The sequence below is a fragment of the Apaloderma vittatum genome, unplaced genomic scaffold (genome assembly GCF_000703405.1).
Source record: "Apaloderma vittatum isolate BGI_N311 unplaced genomic scaffold, ASM70340v1 scaffold1099, whole genome shotgun sequence".
In the NCBI taxonomy this organism is placed as follows: domain Eukaryota; kingdom Metazoa; phylum Chordata; class Aves; order Trogoniformes; family Trogonidae; genus Apaloderma; species Apaloderma vittatum.
This window is the reverse complement of record NW_009736754.1, coordinates 114,994-131,048: the sequence shown is the minus strand read 5'-3', so window position 1 is coordinate 131,048 and position 16,055 is coordinate 114,994. Positions and strand designations below refer to the sequence as shown.

General features: G+C 41.8%; 1 protein-coding gene across 1 annotated transcript in view; it reads left to right on the top strand.

Moving 5' to 3' along the window:
• CRHR2 (corticotropin releasing hormone receptor 2) overlaps nt 1-16,055 on the top strand; it is a 103,393-nt gene that overhangs the window by 26,876 nt on the left and 60,462 nt on the right. Inside the window, exon 3 of the mRNA XM_009877089.1 lies at nt 11,171-11,256. Coding sequence (XP_009875391.1) covers nt 11,171-11,256 — 86 coding nt within the window. The remainder of the gene's footprint in view (nt 1-11,170; nt 11,257-16,055) is intronic.

Below are 16,055 nucleotides of genomic sequence, written 5' to 3'. Positions count from 1 at the left end.
TGTGTTAAATGAGTGGCAAATATTTGTTCTTTCTTGTTTGTGATTAATTTGAAGTTAATTTGAAATCTTTCAACAAAGATTAATTTAATAAATGTGTGTGGAAATGCTAAGCTCAGCATGAATTCCAGACTTTTATTTTGCAATAGGTTTTTTGGGGAGTTAGATAAATTGTGCTTTCTCTTCAGCTAGAATTCAACCCCTTCAGGTTGAAGGGGGAGTTGCTATTTTTTTTTTCATGTGCTGACAACTAGGTGAAGGAAAAATGTGATAACCTGAGGAATAGTTCAATCCAGGTTGCTTCATGATCTCCCTCTTTTATCTTTCTGCTTAAATAATACATGCAGGTCTGGGGTGAGGACCGTTGGGTTTGCTGTGCATTCACATTTGTGTATGTGCTGCCTTGGGAAATTAACTGCATAATGTAAATAGCCTTGGTGGTTTCAGAGGTGCCCTGCGTTTCCATCTCAACTTCAGCACAGTAACACAATACAGGAGAAAGCTACCTCCTTTTATTTCAAAAATTACGAACTTTGCAAGCTATTACGGAGTATATTTTTCGTTTCAGGCACTGTTCCACTTTTTGACAGACACTGAAAAGGAGGGATTACTTTCCTTTTTACCCTTCCTTGGTGTTTTTGACACATGTGGCTCAAACTCTGTCATGTCAATGACAGTAAGTTAAAAACTGTACACTTGCATGTTTATGAAAGCAGGATTAATTGAGCATTTATCAAATGCTACTGAGCTTGTTCACTTGAGCCTCTCCTCCCGTCTTCTCGGTGTTCACTCAGCTGTTTCTGTAACAGTACGATCCTGCAATCTCAGAACAAGAGTTTTCTTAATCAGAAGCCATGAAATAATTTCTTAAGGTAACTAGTAGTATGTAGGGATAATAATAACAGAAATTAATAATAATTCTCTTAGGTTGAATGATTAATAGAAGGGTTACAAAAGGAGCTGTAAAGAGATGTGACAAAGAAAGCAGCTTCCAGGATAATCCCCCAATCATCCTCCTGAGGAATGGTTGTTTTGGGAAAGGTTAACCATTTGGGGATTGCCTGCCACTGTCCACACCTCAAACCTGAAACAGTTCAAAACGAAGCTGTAAAGAAACAGAATTTGCACAATCAAAGACATGCATTTTATGGAACAGTTAACCCTGGAGGGCTGAAAAGAGTGAAAAATATTGCAAGACGTTGTGTTTGTATTTCATGAGGTGAGCTGCGGAGAGTTGACTTGGAAGGGAAGGTAAAGCTAAAAAATCCATACTTTCTTTTGTGTATAGTTTTATATTAGCAGATACTTCATTGAACAGAGTTTAAAAGAGCCACTTTTTTGACAGCTTTGCACAACTCAGTATATGGAATCTTTGTTAAGTTGCTAAAATAGCAGTGTTTGCTGCCAGGCAGCCCCAGCCTAGGACAAGTGTGATCGGCACAGTGGAGATACCTCAGAATCAGAAAGTCTGGATTGAGACCTAGTTAGGTCAGTCATGGGAGTGGAGGGAAAAGAGGTAGGGGCACAGAGGCCAGGCGCTGGGTCCTGCAGTCAGCTGTTAAGCAGGTGAAAGCGCAGCCCAAGATCCAGCCACAGCTCGGCAGTGAGGTGCAGCTCAGGGATGAGAAGCAAGGGAACAGCTGTCTGGCCCAGAAAGGAGACACATATGGGATCCAATTCCAAGTAGGATTTGCAGTGAAGAGGGCAACACACCAAGTAAGTTCGTAGCCAATCTGTCTAGGAGGCAGCCAGAGGTTGCCCGAAGAAGATTCATGAGAGGTTGATTTTTGGAGCTCAGCACTTAGGTGAAAAATAGGAGATGGAAAAAGAGGAGGTGCAGACGAGCAGAGCTGCGTACCTCAGATGCCCTTTTATACTCATAATCATTAAAACTGCTCAGCCTGTCTAAGGAAAGCTGCATTCAGAAGTGCTGTATACATAATTAAGAGCAAGAGTGCAAGAGTGGGCATGAAGGTGAAGGTAAGACTGTAATATTTATCAGTGGGGCTGATGGAATGCACCTTGGGCTAGAAATCCAGAGAAATGTTTTTCTCAGCTGAAGAAGTCTGGAGGACTTCTAAACTTCTGAAAGGTTCTGTTCCTGATGTTGCTTTTGACATGTTATATGACCTGGGTGAATCACTTGAGCTTTGTAGCAGATAGGAAATCGATCTAGAAAGTGAGCATAATTAGACTGCTTGAGCTTCTTATAAAACATTTTAGGACTTCTTGGCACAGCAAGACAATAGAAAGCTGAGCAAAGTTTCTTACGGGCTTGAAAGCCTGAAGAAATATCAGGTTGGTGACCTAGACAAAGCTAAGGTCAGAAATATTTTTCTAGAGGAACATTTCTGGCCTAAATTATTATTTATCTGCCTTCCAAGACTTTCTTTTTGTAATTCTACATGAATGTCAAGAGAACCATGACATCTAAGACAACCTCTCTTTGCACAAAGCTTGGCTTTCAGGATGATGTTGGCTGATGCACAAAGTAATAAGCGTTCCTTGGATAACTGTTCTTTGCTCTCCTTATTTTTGTCTGAATATCCCTCGTTCACAACTAAAGTATGTGGAGATAGATTTTTCTTTTCGATATCATGGACATCTCACCGCTGTTACAATTACACCACTGTCACTTATGATTTCTAGAAATAGCAAGCAGTGTGCTGATGAATCCTACCTGGCTCTCGCTTGTCACTGCAATAATCAGAAGAAACCCACCAAAGAGGAAGGATGGCACATGAATAAATAATTTATAGCACAGTGATTCAGCCCCTATTTTTAGAGGCTCGCTGTTGTTTTGAGACTTTGAAAAAGGGCTAAGAATAGTATACACGTGAAATGATGTATCCTTTATGCAGCATAGGGGGTTTTTTTTGTCTCATTTGATCTGAATCCTATGAAATCTGAGCAGCCAATCTAAGGAATTTATATCGTGCAGTTCCTGTTGGATTTGCTGGGGATCATGGCGGATATGTACTGAAGAGAAAAATTTTTGCTTCATATCAAGACAAATGTTTTATTTAGAATGTTAAATGAATGAAAAATATTTAGAGGAGAATCTGGGAGCATCTCACAATATCCCCATGATAGGATGCTCTGAAAAGAAGGAAGGAATCCAGTAAACTGGGTTCAGCTTTCTTTTGAAGTCCAACAGGGACAGACCAGAGACAAAATATTCATCGTGAGTAACTTAAGGGCTACAGTGTTCAACCCTGCAATGTTTTGCTCTTCTATTCTTTGATTTTTGTTCTAATTTCTTTTTTCTCTTTGAGGAGTAAAACCTGTGTCCGGTTTCCCAGACCGAACAAGTGATTCTCGTTGCCCCCAAAACTGTGTGTATCAAAAATAATTTATTCAACATGGAAAATTTCCTCCAGCTTTAAGCCTGGCACTGGAACCAGACAGATTTTCTCCACTGTCCCTTCTGATTTTCAAGGCCAGCATTTCGCAGAACCTTTTTGAATGTTGCAAACCTAAGGAAAAACCTAACTTATTGGTGCTTGTTTTTCACTGGCAAACTTAGCGTAAATAGCTCTGTGCCAGGGACACCATTGCCTGGCTGCTCTGCAGCCTGCTTTGCTGTAGTAAACTGTTAGAGTACTGCTGGTACAAGTATTTTAAAATTACAGAACTCTACCTGTGGTTAATATGCAGGTTTACCCTACCCTGAAAAGGATGGCAACTTATTAAACTTGGTCAGAGGGCAATACAGAGTTTAATGGTTGTCTTAAAAAGGAAGAAAAAGTTATTTAAGATATCAGGAAAAAATTCCCAGTGAAGAGATTTAGCAGAGTGACTGAAATAGTTTTACAAAGGAATTACTAGAAAATCTTGGGGCTTACACTTTTTAATCTAGACGGAACAGATCCTGTTGATAGGGAGGTGGACAACATATGACCCACTGTGCTCTATGTTTGCTGTGTCTGTGATTCTCTGAGGTTGCCTTAGTCACTGCTTAACATCGTGTTGCAAACGTTTGTCTTTCTAAGGAGTTTTTTAGTAAGGATTCTGCTTTTCCAGTTGATTGACCCTTTGTTTTAGCTTGGCTGGTACCTAACACGAATTGGTAAGCTGTTAAAGCAGTCAGACGCCCTTAGCTGTGCACATTTCCGAACTTAACAGACTACATTTTATTTATTTATTCATTTGTCTATTCATTCCCTTCACTCCAGCAGCAGATGAACTTGTCTCAAGATTATAGGGCCCCTCTGTGTGCGCAAGATCCAGAATGAAAGGCATAAATAGTTAGAGAAGGCAGATTTCCATTTTAACGATGACTGGAAATGTAAACCTTGTGAGAAAGTCATCTGCGTGAGACACAGCAAGATGACTGAAATCTTTTTCAAAATCAATATAGTTCCAGTTGTCAAGGACAAGATCCATTATAGTAGTGCTTGCATGCAGTGTCTGGAATTGTCTTTCACCCAGTAATGACTGGAAGGATGTGGTGAACTTCCGGCTGAGAATTACATCCACTTTTCTTTACCCTGTGCTCCTGTCTCTTGTTTGTTTCATGCCTTTAATGGATTTTTACTGACTAAATACAAGCCTGCCACCAGGCCAATCTATACAGATTGAGTTACTGCTACCTAAAAGGCTTTATGTTCCTCAACAGTGTCAATAAAAAAAAAAAAATTAAAAAAAAATGCCACGCATCACATACTCCTCTTTGCATATTCCAGTCGGAAATGCAACGTTGTTTGCTTTTAGAAATGAAATTAAGGTCAAGGTTTTACCTCTCAAACTGATGTAAAACATTGAACCTAAGCTGTGTTTTAAAGTTGTTCCAGAGAGTAATAGTGTCCTGTTCATCACGGTTGGGAGGGGTGGCTGGAGGTTATCTGCTCCATCTCCCACGCTCAGGCCGGGCTACCTAGAGCCAGTTGCCCAGGACCACGTGCAGACGACTTAAATACATCCAAAAAGGGAGACTCCACAACCTCCCTGGACAACCCGAGCCAGTGCTCGGTCATCCTCACAGTAGAAAAGTGTTTCCTGATATTCAGATGGAACCCCCTGCATTTCGGTTTGTGACTATGGCTGCTGGTTCTGTCACTGGGCACCACTGAAAAGAGTCTGGCTCCATCCTCTTTGCACCCTCCATTCAGGTATTTATACAGATTAATAAGTTCCCTCCTGAGCCTTCTTTTTTCCAGGCTGAGCTGTCCAAGCTCTCTCAGCTGTCCCTCATATGTGAGATGCTTCAGTCCCTTTAATCATCACATGGCCCCCCATTTTGCTCTTTCGAGTATATCCACATGTCTCTTTTACTGAGGAGCCCAGAACTGGACCCAGGACTCCAGAGATGACCTCACCAGTGCTAAGCAGAGAAGAAAGATCATATCCCTTGACCTGCTAGCAGTGCTTTATCTAATGCAGCACAGGATGCCGTTCACCTTCTTTCCAGCTGGGTAGCCCCCAGTGTATGCTGGTGCATGAGGTTGTTCTTCCCCAGGCACAAGACCTTGCACTTCCACATGTTTAACTTCACAAGGTTCTTGTCGGTCCGTTTCTCCAACCTGTCAAGGTCCCTCTGAATGGCAGCATGACCCCCTGGCATTATCAGCCGATCCTTTCAGTTTTGTGTTATCTACAGGCTTGCTGAGGGTACACTCTTCCCCATCATCCAAATTACTAATGAAGATGTTAAACAGGACTGGACCCGGTATTGATTGCTGGGGTACATTGCTTGTCACTGGCCCCCAACTAGACTTTGTGTGGCTGATCACGAGCCTCTGGGCTTGGATATTCAGCCCGTTTTCAAACCACCTACTCGTAAAGCTTTTGCAACTACTCTGTGTGTTTGTGTACTTTTGTTGTCTGATGTTCTTGATTATTAGTATTGGAGATACAACCTGCGTGTAAGCACTTGCAGTTTTGAAACAATCAGTCACACTAAATACTCAGAACTTACCACAGTCATCCCAATTCAGCGGTTTCTAAGTAGCAGAAAAATCACAGCTGGGATGAAATTTGCTGATTAGACACAACGCTGAGGTCTTTTTAGATGAGTCTCTAGCAACATTTTTTAATACAGTATAACATATTGGGGAGGAATTCATTCTGCGTGAGTTTAGACAGCTAAAAGTCACACTGCTGTTCTGAGATAAATGTCCCTGACTTGGTTGGGAAAAAGTGCTTATGTCCCATGCAGATTTTCCCAGAAGTAGTCTTGTGGTACTGGTGCTGAGTCCTTTATCAAACAGCTATCCTGAGTGTGAGGAGTCCTTCAAAAGGACCAAATGGAGTCTGCAAGCTTCTCTCAGGTCCTTCCATGTCAGTTCAAAATCATTATCTATTATTATTGGTGTATGGGTTGTTTGGGGATACCTTGCTCAAATCTGCATTGATCAGCTTCTCTTTATTTAAACAACAGGTATGCTGGGCTTTCATTAAAAAATCTTGTTTGCCCCAAAACTAGACAGAGTTGTAATTATCATGCTCAACTTTGAGATAAGTGCAAGACTATTTTTATTCTCCTTTCAATGAACTTTTGATCTCCACCTTCAAATTTCTCACTTGCACTTGCTCTATTCCACTAAGAAAAGATCAGGTTCTATAGAGTAATACGTGTGTGTATGTGGGTGCGTATATAAAAACGTATAGGAGTGAGTCGTTCCTGTAGTTATTTGATTGTTTCTTTGAGTTTATTCAGAGAAAAAACATTTAAAAAAATAGACAGAGCTGAGCACGCCTGTCTCAAAAACTGGACTCAGGGAAATTTAGCACCATATTACTACCTACAATATCCTCACCCCACTGCTCGTTCCTGAACGCTTCCCAACACGTTATTTCTGAAGACCCCATGAAATCTGCAGTGATGAAAGTTCCCTCCTTGCTAAAGGGACTCTTAAGGGCCATTAAAGCTAAGAGTGAACAGTGACACATTGCTAACAAAGACTTTATGAAGTGGGTTGGAACAGTTTTGTTCGCCAGGACTTTTTTGGCTAGTGTTGCTTTTACAATAGCTTCATGAATCGAAGAATCCCTGTTCAGATGGAACATGGGTGGCTTGTTGTAAGGAATAGGGTTTCCCAGTTCTATTCCTGCCACTGCTTTGTTACAGTCATGCTCAGATCTTTTACTTACCTTTTTATGACATGATACCAAGTTTTTCAGAAATGACGATCCCTTTTGCTTCACCTTAGAGCCCATGAGAAGTGCAAATATTGGTACATCTACTGTCTATGTGTATGCGCATCTATTTTGTGTTTGGAGCTGAAATGTTGACTGCTGTGTAGAAGTGAGGTCTGGCACTGGGCTGTCAAAAAGCAGCCACCACTCCAGAGCACAAACAGCCGTGGAAGGTATTGCAGTCTCTGAGGAGCTCTAATTGCTGTGTTTGACTCTGGGAATATTGCCATTGCGGTCATTGGCTTTATTGATAGAATATGACTACGATAAGCATGGCTGAATCAGCCCTTAGAGAAAATACGAAAAAGCATATGTTATGCTGGCTGGCCTGGAAGGGATGAAATACATTTTCTGGAAGCTAGCAACCTGAGTGACAGGCTGAGCCCTATTTCTTTCTATTCAGGGAGTTCCCTCTTCCTTCCTTACCTATCCCCAGGATTGATGGTTAAGAAAAAGCGATCAAGGGCCACAAATCCTGCTGATAATCTATAACAAAAGGAAATCAACGTTTTCAAAGCCAAAGAAGAGGCCATAGACTGAAGCACAGAAATAAATATTGGATGATGTGTCAAAAACCATGTGCATGATGGCTGTGTGTTGCCTGTGTCATCATGAATCACCTACTGCTCGTTATTTGTTTGCAGAAAGATTAAATCTGCTTGTCCAGTTGCATTATATATAATCTTTTTATTTTGTGTATCTGTTCTTTAGAATAAAGTCAGTGAGGAAGGAGAAATTAGAAAATATACCAAGTTCTTCAGTATGCCATTTGTCTAAGAAAATCAAAAATGTAACTTTTTTTTTTAACTAGGAAAAAAAAAGAAATAGTGTTAATAGCTTTCATTAGCTGTTGTTCTCCTAGAAAGATCATGTAACTGTTCTTCTCTTCCTGAATGTCCTTTGTTTCTGCAGTGGAATTCTCCATCAAGACTCTTCCATTTTCTCTTTATTTTTCATGACAATTTTTAAGAAAGACTCAACTTTAACCAGTCTTTTTCTGTACACACTGCTTTAAAGTAAAGGACAAGAAAGCTTCTAGCACAAAGCACATTAAACCCAGTTCTTCTTGGAAAACCAGGTGGGAAGGAGGATTCTTTAGCATGTTCAATCACCAGAGAGAATGTAGAAGTCTCTTGGCAAGACCAGACTCTTTTTTTTTTCCCTCTTCTTTTCCTTTACATGCTCTGAAGCTGGGGAACATGGATCTTCCATTGCTGTCTTTTCATAGAACCAATGTATCTGTCATCTTTTTTGTCAGCTCTTTGCTGCTTCAATCACTGCTACAACTCTGCATGTCCCGGTGACTCAGCCTGTCACCGAGTCCAGTGTCTTATTTCTTCACCTTCTCTGAGCTGGTGGTGACAGTAAGCGGGTTTGCTATGAAGCAGCTGCTTCCTCCTGTGAAAAAGACTAAGATGGTTGTTTGAAGTTCCCGTTATTTTATCTGAGGTCTTCCATGTGGAGATACACAAACTCACAAGTGAGCCTCTGCCCAGGGTGTATAAGATTGGTCCAATATCCCTAAGAAATGCTAAATTCACTGTATACCATAGGATTCATCTGTGCATGGACAAAAGTTGCTTCTTCCCGATGCCTGCAGTGAGGCTCTTACTCTTTAACAACACCTCACTCACACAGATATTTCTCCCTTAAAGCACTGGGTAGAAGTTCTGTATTATGTTTTTAAAATAGATGTACAAAAATACATTAAGTATGATCAAAACCTTATTTCCATATGGCTATTAGAACTGAGGCTGCAAGGCATTTGGAAGAAAGAAGACCTTTACTTTGGGGTATAAATTCCTTATGACTACTAGAGTTTGGAATGAGACATTCCCAGAAGTCGGATCTACTTGCTGCTCTTGTTTCTGAGAAGTGGCTGATACCAGAAGAGATTCTGGATGAGAGGAATTCAGAGTTTGATTTTATCCTCCTCTTGTTCAGAGGGACAGCTCGTAAACCCAGTTCACTGCTTTCAAAGAACTGTTTTGGTGGGTATGTTGTACAGGAGTCCTGTGTTTGCACTGAAAGAGAGCTCAGAGGCACATTTTGTGGTGCCTAATATTCTAAGGGGAGGGGTTACACATCAAAAAGAAGGTGGAAATGGGTGGCATTTGTTGCACTCAGTCTTCCTTTGCTGATCATGATCTGTTGTCTAATAATTCTTTAGAACAAGAAATTTGAGAAACATTAGATGATCTTTTGAGGTCCTATCCAACCTCTAACATTCTATGATTTTATGATTTATCCTTCTGAAAAGAAGGTTTTAATGACCAGGGAAGACATAGTGCAGTCCCACTCAGTGTCTGGAGAGTCAGATATTTTATGCAGAGACTCAGAATCTGCAACCGTACTGCACGGAATGTTTCAGGACTGGCCAAAAGTCGGGGCCAAATACAAGGACTTTCAGTCATGTAACTCAGATGCAACCACCTGAATCCCATTCAGACCTGATTTCAGAGGAAGGGAGTATAAAATGTCCCAAGACACATTTAGCTTGGAGTGTTGCATAATAATAGAGCAGTGGGGAGAGGAGTCTAATCACCGTCTAATCACCTGTTTAACTTTCAGGGGAAAACTGCACCAAAAAAATTGCACTGAAAATGGCAGTTCAGATTTGGTTCTCCAGTAAGAGAAAGCAGGAAGTGTGTGAATTTGTTTGTAAACTAGAGACAGAAATGGAAACTGAGGTCCTTAACCTTTAGCACAAGTTTTTGTAGTTGACCCAAACGTCATTTTATTTTATTTTGACCTTGTGACTCTAAGAAGAACCAGTGAAGAAGTGCAAACAAGAAATAGCAAGATGAAATGCAGTGATCTTTCTGGATATGGTGTAATTTGGAGCATGCAGCTGAACTGTTCCGTGTTGTTTTCCATGTGCACTTCCCTTCTCTGCAGGAAAATGAGCTTTTTCGAAAGTCTTTCTACCTTTTTTCAATGGCTGTTGTCCACGCACTTTCAGAAATGTTCAGCCTGATGTTTTTATTTGACATCTTATTTTCTTGATGTCTGGGTGCTGAACTGGGTCACTGAATGACCATGGCAAAGGCTCAAGAAGAAATTGGGTAAAGGGCAGCCAGATCATCGTGAGAAGTTCATAGGAAGTTGTCTGTATGTGTCCATTGGGGATCTTTCTGAATTTCCTGTTTTATTTTAATTCTCGTGTTTCTAAGACACAGTTCAAAATAAACATGGGAAAAAAAAGAGCTACTGCTTGGGGTTAGATGCATTTTTGATGGGTGAAAGAAGGTAGTTTGTACAGCAAAACCGCAGTTTTCTCTCTGAGTTCCTTCAAGATAACGTTGTGATTGCCCATGAAATCTCTCTGTTTCAGTGGAGTAATCCATGATTTTCACTTATATTCTGGGAGAACTGGCACCTTGGAAAAAGATGACATGTGGTTTCTTTTTCACAGAGGATGGGTGAACGCATCCTAACCTGGGTGTACACATTTCTGAAGTCAGTTCAGAGACAGCCCAGAGACATCCCAGGCTGGGAGATGTGGCTATCTTGCTCCTTCTCCAGGTTTTTGCAGACCTTTTACCAATAATATTGTTGCATAGGAAGATTGTAGAAAATTGGTATCTCCAGGAATATTCCTTTTAAGTTTACAGTGGGATGAATAGGAGGGGAACAGAGCAATACCGTGCACATACCATTCTCCTAGATGGAGGATAAAGACCTAAACCTTTCTGCCTTTTTTTAAGTACATCATTTAACTGCTTTTCAAAAGACTGTACTAGCATTAAGCTTTCTGTTGCAACGTTCTTCTCATACCTTTTCTGTCTTCCAAAATCATATGTTCTATGAAAACATCAATAGGTATCTTTAAATACTTGTTGTCTCTAGATGTGTTTATATCCTTTATTTCTCCTCTTCTCTCCTCAGCAGGCTGTTCTGGTCCTCCCAAAGGTGGGATAAATTGATTTGTCTTGTGAATAATCCATTCTGTTAACTTCTTAAATCTGTGAATTGGCTAAGCTGTTTGAAGTCCACCACAAAATGTTCATCTCTCTTTTATTTTGGTCCATACCAGGAAATGCTTACAGAGAATGCCTGGGCAATGGGACATGGGCTTCCAAGATAAACTACTCTCAGTGCGAGCCTATTCTGGATGACAAGGTCTGTATTTTTCCCTTCATTCTTCTCAATGACATTTCTCAGCGTACATGAATGTAAAACTAAGCTTAAGGTTAACATACTAATTTGGGACTTTTGAGATGGATTCCATTTCTGTCACTGCAACAAATGCTCCCTGTAAATTCAGACAAATCACTTATCCTCTCTCTGTATCTCCTACTCACATGGTTTTTTAAAAAGGATGCTTTATTACACTCTGTCCCTGATGATGTATGCTTATGCAGATCCTTCCTAGCTTTGTTCAGAGCCTACAGCTGCTACAGTAAATGTTAGTAATAAAAACAATAAAACCAAAAGCTTCTTTGGCACTGAAAAATAAGCTTTCACCAGCTGATTCCACCCTGTACCTATTAGTTCTGAAGTCTCACCAACAACTGGCCTTTCCAGACCTTAGTGTCGTTTTTCCTTCAGCAAATCTGTAAAGGGGCAGCAACAGAAAAATACGTAAAAAGTAGACTCGATTCCCAGCTGCCTTTAAAATATTGAGCCAGTCTTGCATTATATAGGGGTTTACAGGATGAAATTACCATATAGGGTTAAGCTCCTTCCAAAAGGCTGCAAGCAATGACACAAAATCCTTTCCTTGTCAAATACCTTAGCTTTTCTTGAAGGCATCATAGGTATTCATCCTCACACAGTTTAAACACAGCCTTTCATGCCGTGTTCTCTTCCTCTTCCTCCTGCTTTGAGTGGTTCAGTGGGACACAAGCACACGTAGACTTTGTGGTGTCTGCGTGACAGGGGTGACTTTCCCCTCTAAGAACCAGGGAGCAGCCCAACAACTCAGACCTGTTTATGTTTTGGGGTTCATTGCGCTCATTCTGTCATTTCAGTTGCTCCATGGCAGTTGCAGAGAGGAGGAAGACAACGTCTCCCCTCCTGAGGGCTCTTTGCAGAGCTAACCTGGATCCGTTGGGAATTATCTGGACTAATGCTGCACCCAGAACTGTTCATGCTGGGCTGTGGCCCAGCACCCGTCCTGTAAGGTCCATGGAGTTGCTGAATATGGGCTTTGACAAGTGAATCAGCAGTAGGTAACTCCACACCAGCTGCTGAGGAGTGCCTGCTCTTATCCGCTGGCTAGGTAATTCGGTGACAGCCCACTCCCCGACACCTCCATTTGGTAGAAGCTGCCTGAAAGCAAGAAAAAAGGAACCAGTCCCTGACAGCCATCCAGAGGGACTGGTACACGTTCAGGGTGGTCTGGCACGGTGGAGAGGCTTCCGTGGCCATTCAACCTGATGTAAGTTGGGACCAACACAGTGCAGCCCCCTCCTTACGTTTCTGTCTCACTTAACATGAAAAACTTTTTGCTGGGTCATATTTTTTTTTTTTTTTGATGAATCAGGTCCCTAAACCATTTTGTTGTGTTATTTCAGGAATGCTGGGGCCAGCCCAAGCAAGGGGAGTGAAAGCATTGGCTGGACTTGAGGGGAACAGCAAGCCACGGTAGCAGACCATGTCTGAGTGAAAGGGATTTGCACTTCTGTGAAACCAGCCTCCTAAAAATGAGCAAGAGTGGGTGTGTCTAGCAGCCAGTGCTGATTTAGAATGAAGAAGAGAGCCGGGCAATGACTCAGAATCTTTGATGTGGTTTAGCTGATATGGGAAACCTGAATTGATAGTAGCAGTCTGCTGTGGCAGCGCAGGAAAATGCTGCTGCATTTTAATGACACTCTCTATGGGTTTGTCTGCATGGCTTGAACAGTTGCTATCTCTGCAGAAGCAAGTACAGAGGAGTTTTATTTGAAGAGGCTGGAGAAGTGTTGTGACTAGAGGACAGGATTATTTCCTTTACTTTGTTTTTTGCTTTTAAAAACTTTGCAGCTATGGTGATGGCTTAAAACTTCTTAAATAGCATGTTCCTTAAGCAGATGAAACTGCAGCTGTTCCCCCCTCCCGCTCCTTGTTTGCAAAAGCTTAAAAACTCATTTATTAGATCTTCAAAGATTTGCGACAAGCTTTGCAAATATTAATATTTGTGAATATTTCTGAAATCTCTACATAATGCCCAGTGTTACAGATGAATACTTGAGTTGCTTCGTGATCTCAGAAAAAAAGTTAAAAAAAAAAGGAAAAATCCTCACAAGATTTCTGTAATCCTCCATTTTGATTAAAGGTGAGATGCAAACACACATATGGGCCTTTTATTATTTATTGACTGATCCCAGGAGATGCTAAACATCAGCCAAGAGGTGCGCCCTGGCTTTTGTATTTATTTTTAATACAGAAAGCAGCACTACTTTCAAGCTGGGCCACTTACAGCCAGAGTGCTAAAGAATTACATGGTTTGACTTCAGATGCAGTGATTGGTACATGGGAGAGGAACAGGACTTTTCAAGATCGACACTATGCTACATGCTTTGTGACAGAGTGTTGGGAATGTAGCAAGGGAAATTTTTTTTTTTTCGGCTGTCACTCTTAGAGGGCATAAGCTCCTGTACCATGCATTACATTAATACGTCATTGTTAGACTTGTGGTCAAGACCAGTGGCAGCAACTGATAGAATTGTGCTCTGGGACTGCTTTGCTCCTCAATTCCCCCTGTGGCTGGGATCTAGTTGCCTGCATTGGGTTAGATGGTGTCGTTTATAACGCCCCCACCATGGAGACTCGTGGATCTGGCAGGTTTGGCACAGACCTTCTGGGGTCCCTGCGTTCTTCAGCAGCAGCAACTGGAGATCAGTCACCAGGACCAGTTAGGAAGCACAGAGTCTCCTGGGTGCACCTCAAGGATTCTAGTCCTTCCTTCAGATACTGATCTGGATGGTGGGTAATTACCCAAATGTAGGTGTCCTAACATCAGACTGAATCCCATTCTCTGAAGAGCCAGTTAGCTCTATCTCCAGGCAGAGGAATCAGGTACAGAAATCATTGTGATCCAGCTGGCTGTCAGGTGGCAGAATGTGTGACAAATGGAAATCTTCTACTCAGCCTACAGCCTCCTGTGTCAGAGGGATCTTTCCTGCATCAGGCACAAATCTGTGCTCTCGTTAGAAAACAAATGAGGGTCTTAGGCAGCAAAAAATGTATCTCAGGCTCCAAAATCAGCTATAAATTAGGAACTTTGGTCTTGTCTATGTGGCTTATGGCAGCTGGATATGAGTTTGGCTCTACTATGTTTTGAGGTGGCTTCAAGCTGTGTAGCTGGGTTAGCACCATGCTGGGCTTAAGTTATCCTGCTTAGGAGCACTGTCACATCAGCCGTAGCTTGCCCAGCTTCCAGCTGGCTCAGAACAGGAAAGCAGTGAACTCAGAGGCATCTTGGATCACAAAGAGACTTCCCAGTCGCTTCTGAAAGTCTTTGGAGAGGAGATAGGGTGTCTTTCAACTGTACTGGTGATGAGATCATCCTGGCAGCAGGAAGAAATCTAAAGTGACTGAACTGGGAGTGAAGTGCAGAGCCTTGCATGAAGATGTCTGTAAACACTGGCAGGACCTGTCAGTGAGCTATGTTAGAGGGAGAAAGATCCTTGTCATCTGGAGAGCTAAGAGTGTTGTCATTAGGTGGTTGTTAGTTCAAGTCGTTAGCTGATTTGGTTTGGACACTTTAGCAGTCACGTCCTAGCTAAAGGAAAGGGAAAAGTCCTCTAGACAGAATGACTCCATCGTTAATCTGGCTGCAGGGAGCCCAGCGTGCCTTAGATTTGCCAAGCGGATGCAGGTAAAGACATAAAGCTATGCTTCCTCCGTTTACCTGGTAAAAGCTTACTGGAATCCAACTCCACACTGTCTGGTGTAACATGACTGTCATGCAAAAGGTGTGGCATGGAAAAGGACTCTGCTGATGTGTCCTGCTGTGGTCTGGAGAGCAAGGCTAACCGAATGTCCAGACCATCTCCTTTTCTTTCTCTTTTCTCTGCTAATGACCCTCGTCCTCAGCCTAAGTAGGGTTTACAGCTGCATTCTAGTGAAGTGAAGCAGCTTCCTGGAAGCAGAGGAATATTGGGTAACAGCAGAAGGTTGTTACCCTTTTGAAATGTGTCACTCTTCCAAAGGGTGAGACAGAAAAATGTTACGCAAGTGTTTTACACGAACTGAGCTTTGGCCAACACATGACTGGTTCCGGGCACGTGTTTTTCAGCCCTGAAGGTGTTGTCTCCAGGTCATCAGAGATGCAGATTGCATGTAGGCAGGTGGAAAGTGATCTTGCAGCCTGTCAGTTTAGTTTTTCGTAGGCACTGAGACAGTTCTTGTTTGTGTGATACTTGAATGTGCCTTCGGGAAGCCTTGTCATTGTCGGCAACAGAAAAAAAATAAAAAAGTTGTGCCAGTTTTTCAGTGTATCAAAGAAGAGCTTAATTACGCTTTTTTTCTAATCGATTTTCTTGTGGATTTCAATCATACCTTCTTAACACCTGAGTGAAGTTGAAATAGTGGTTAGAAACCAAAGGATCGAACTGAAGGGATCCTTGGACTGGGAGAAACACTGTCATCTTGGTTGGACTCAATGATCCCAAGGGTCCTTTCCAACCTGAATTATTCTATGATTCTTTGATCTCCCAGAAGTTTTCTAGCACGACATGAGTGATTCTGGATGACACTTTTAGTCCTATGGTTTGGTTTTAGGTAGTCCTGCAAGAAGCAGTGAGTTGGACTCAATGATCCTTATGGGTCCTTTCCAACTTGTAGTATTCTCTGATTCTATGAATCTATGAATTAAATAAGAAATAAATAAGCAAGTCAGTTTGTCCGGACACTAGCTGCAGTACAACACTGCATTTCAGGTAGGCACATCAGGTCAAGTGTCCCTTTAGGTGTCCCTGTGACTCAAGGATAAA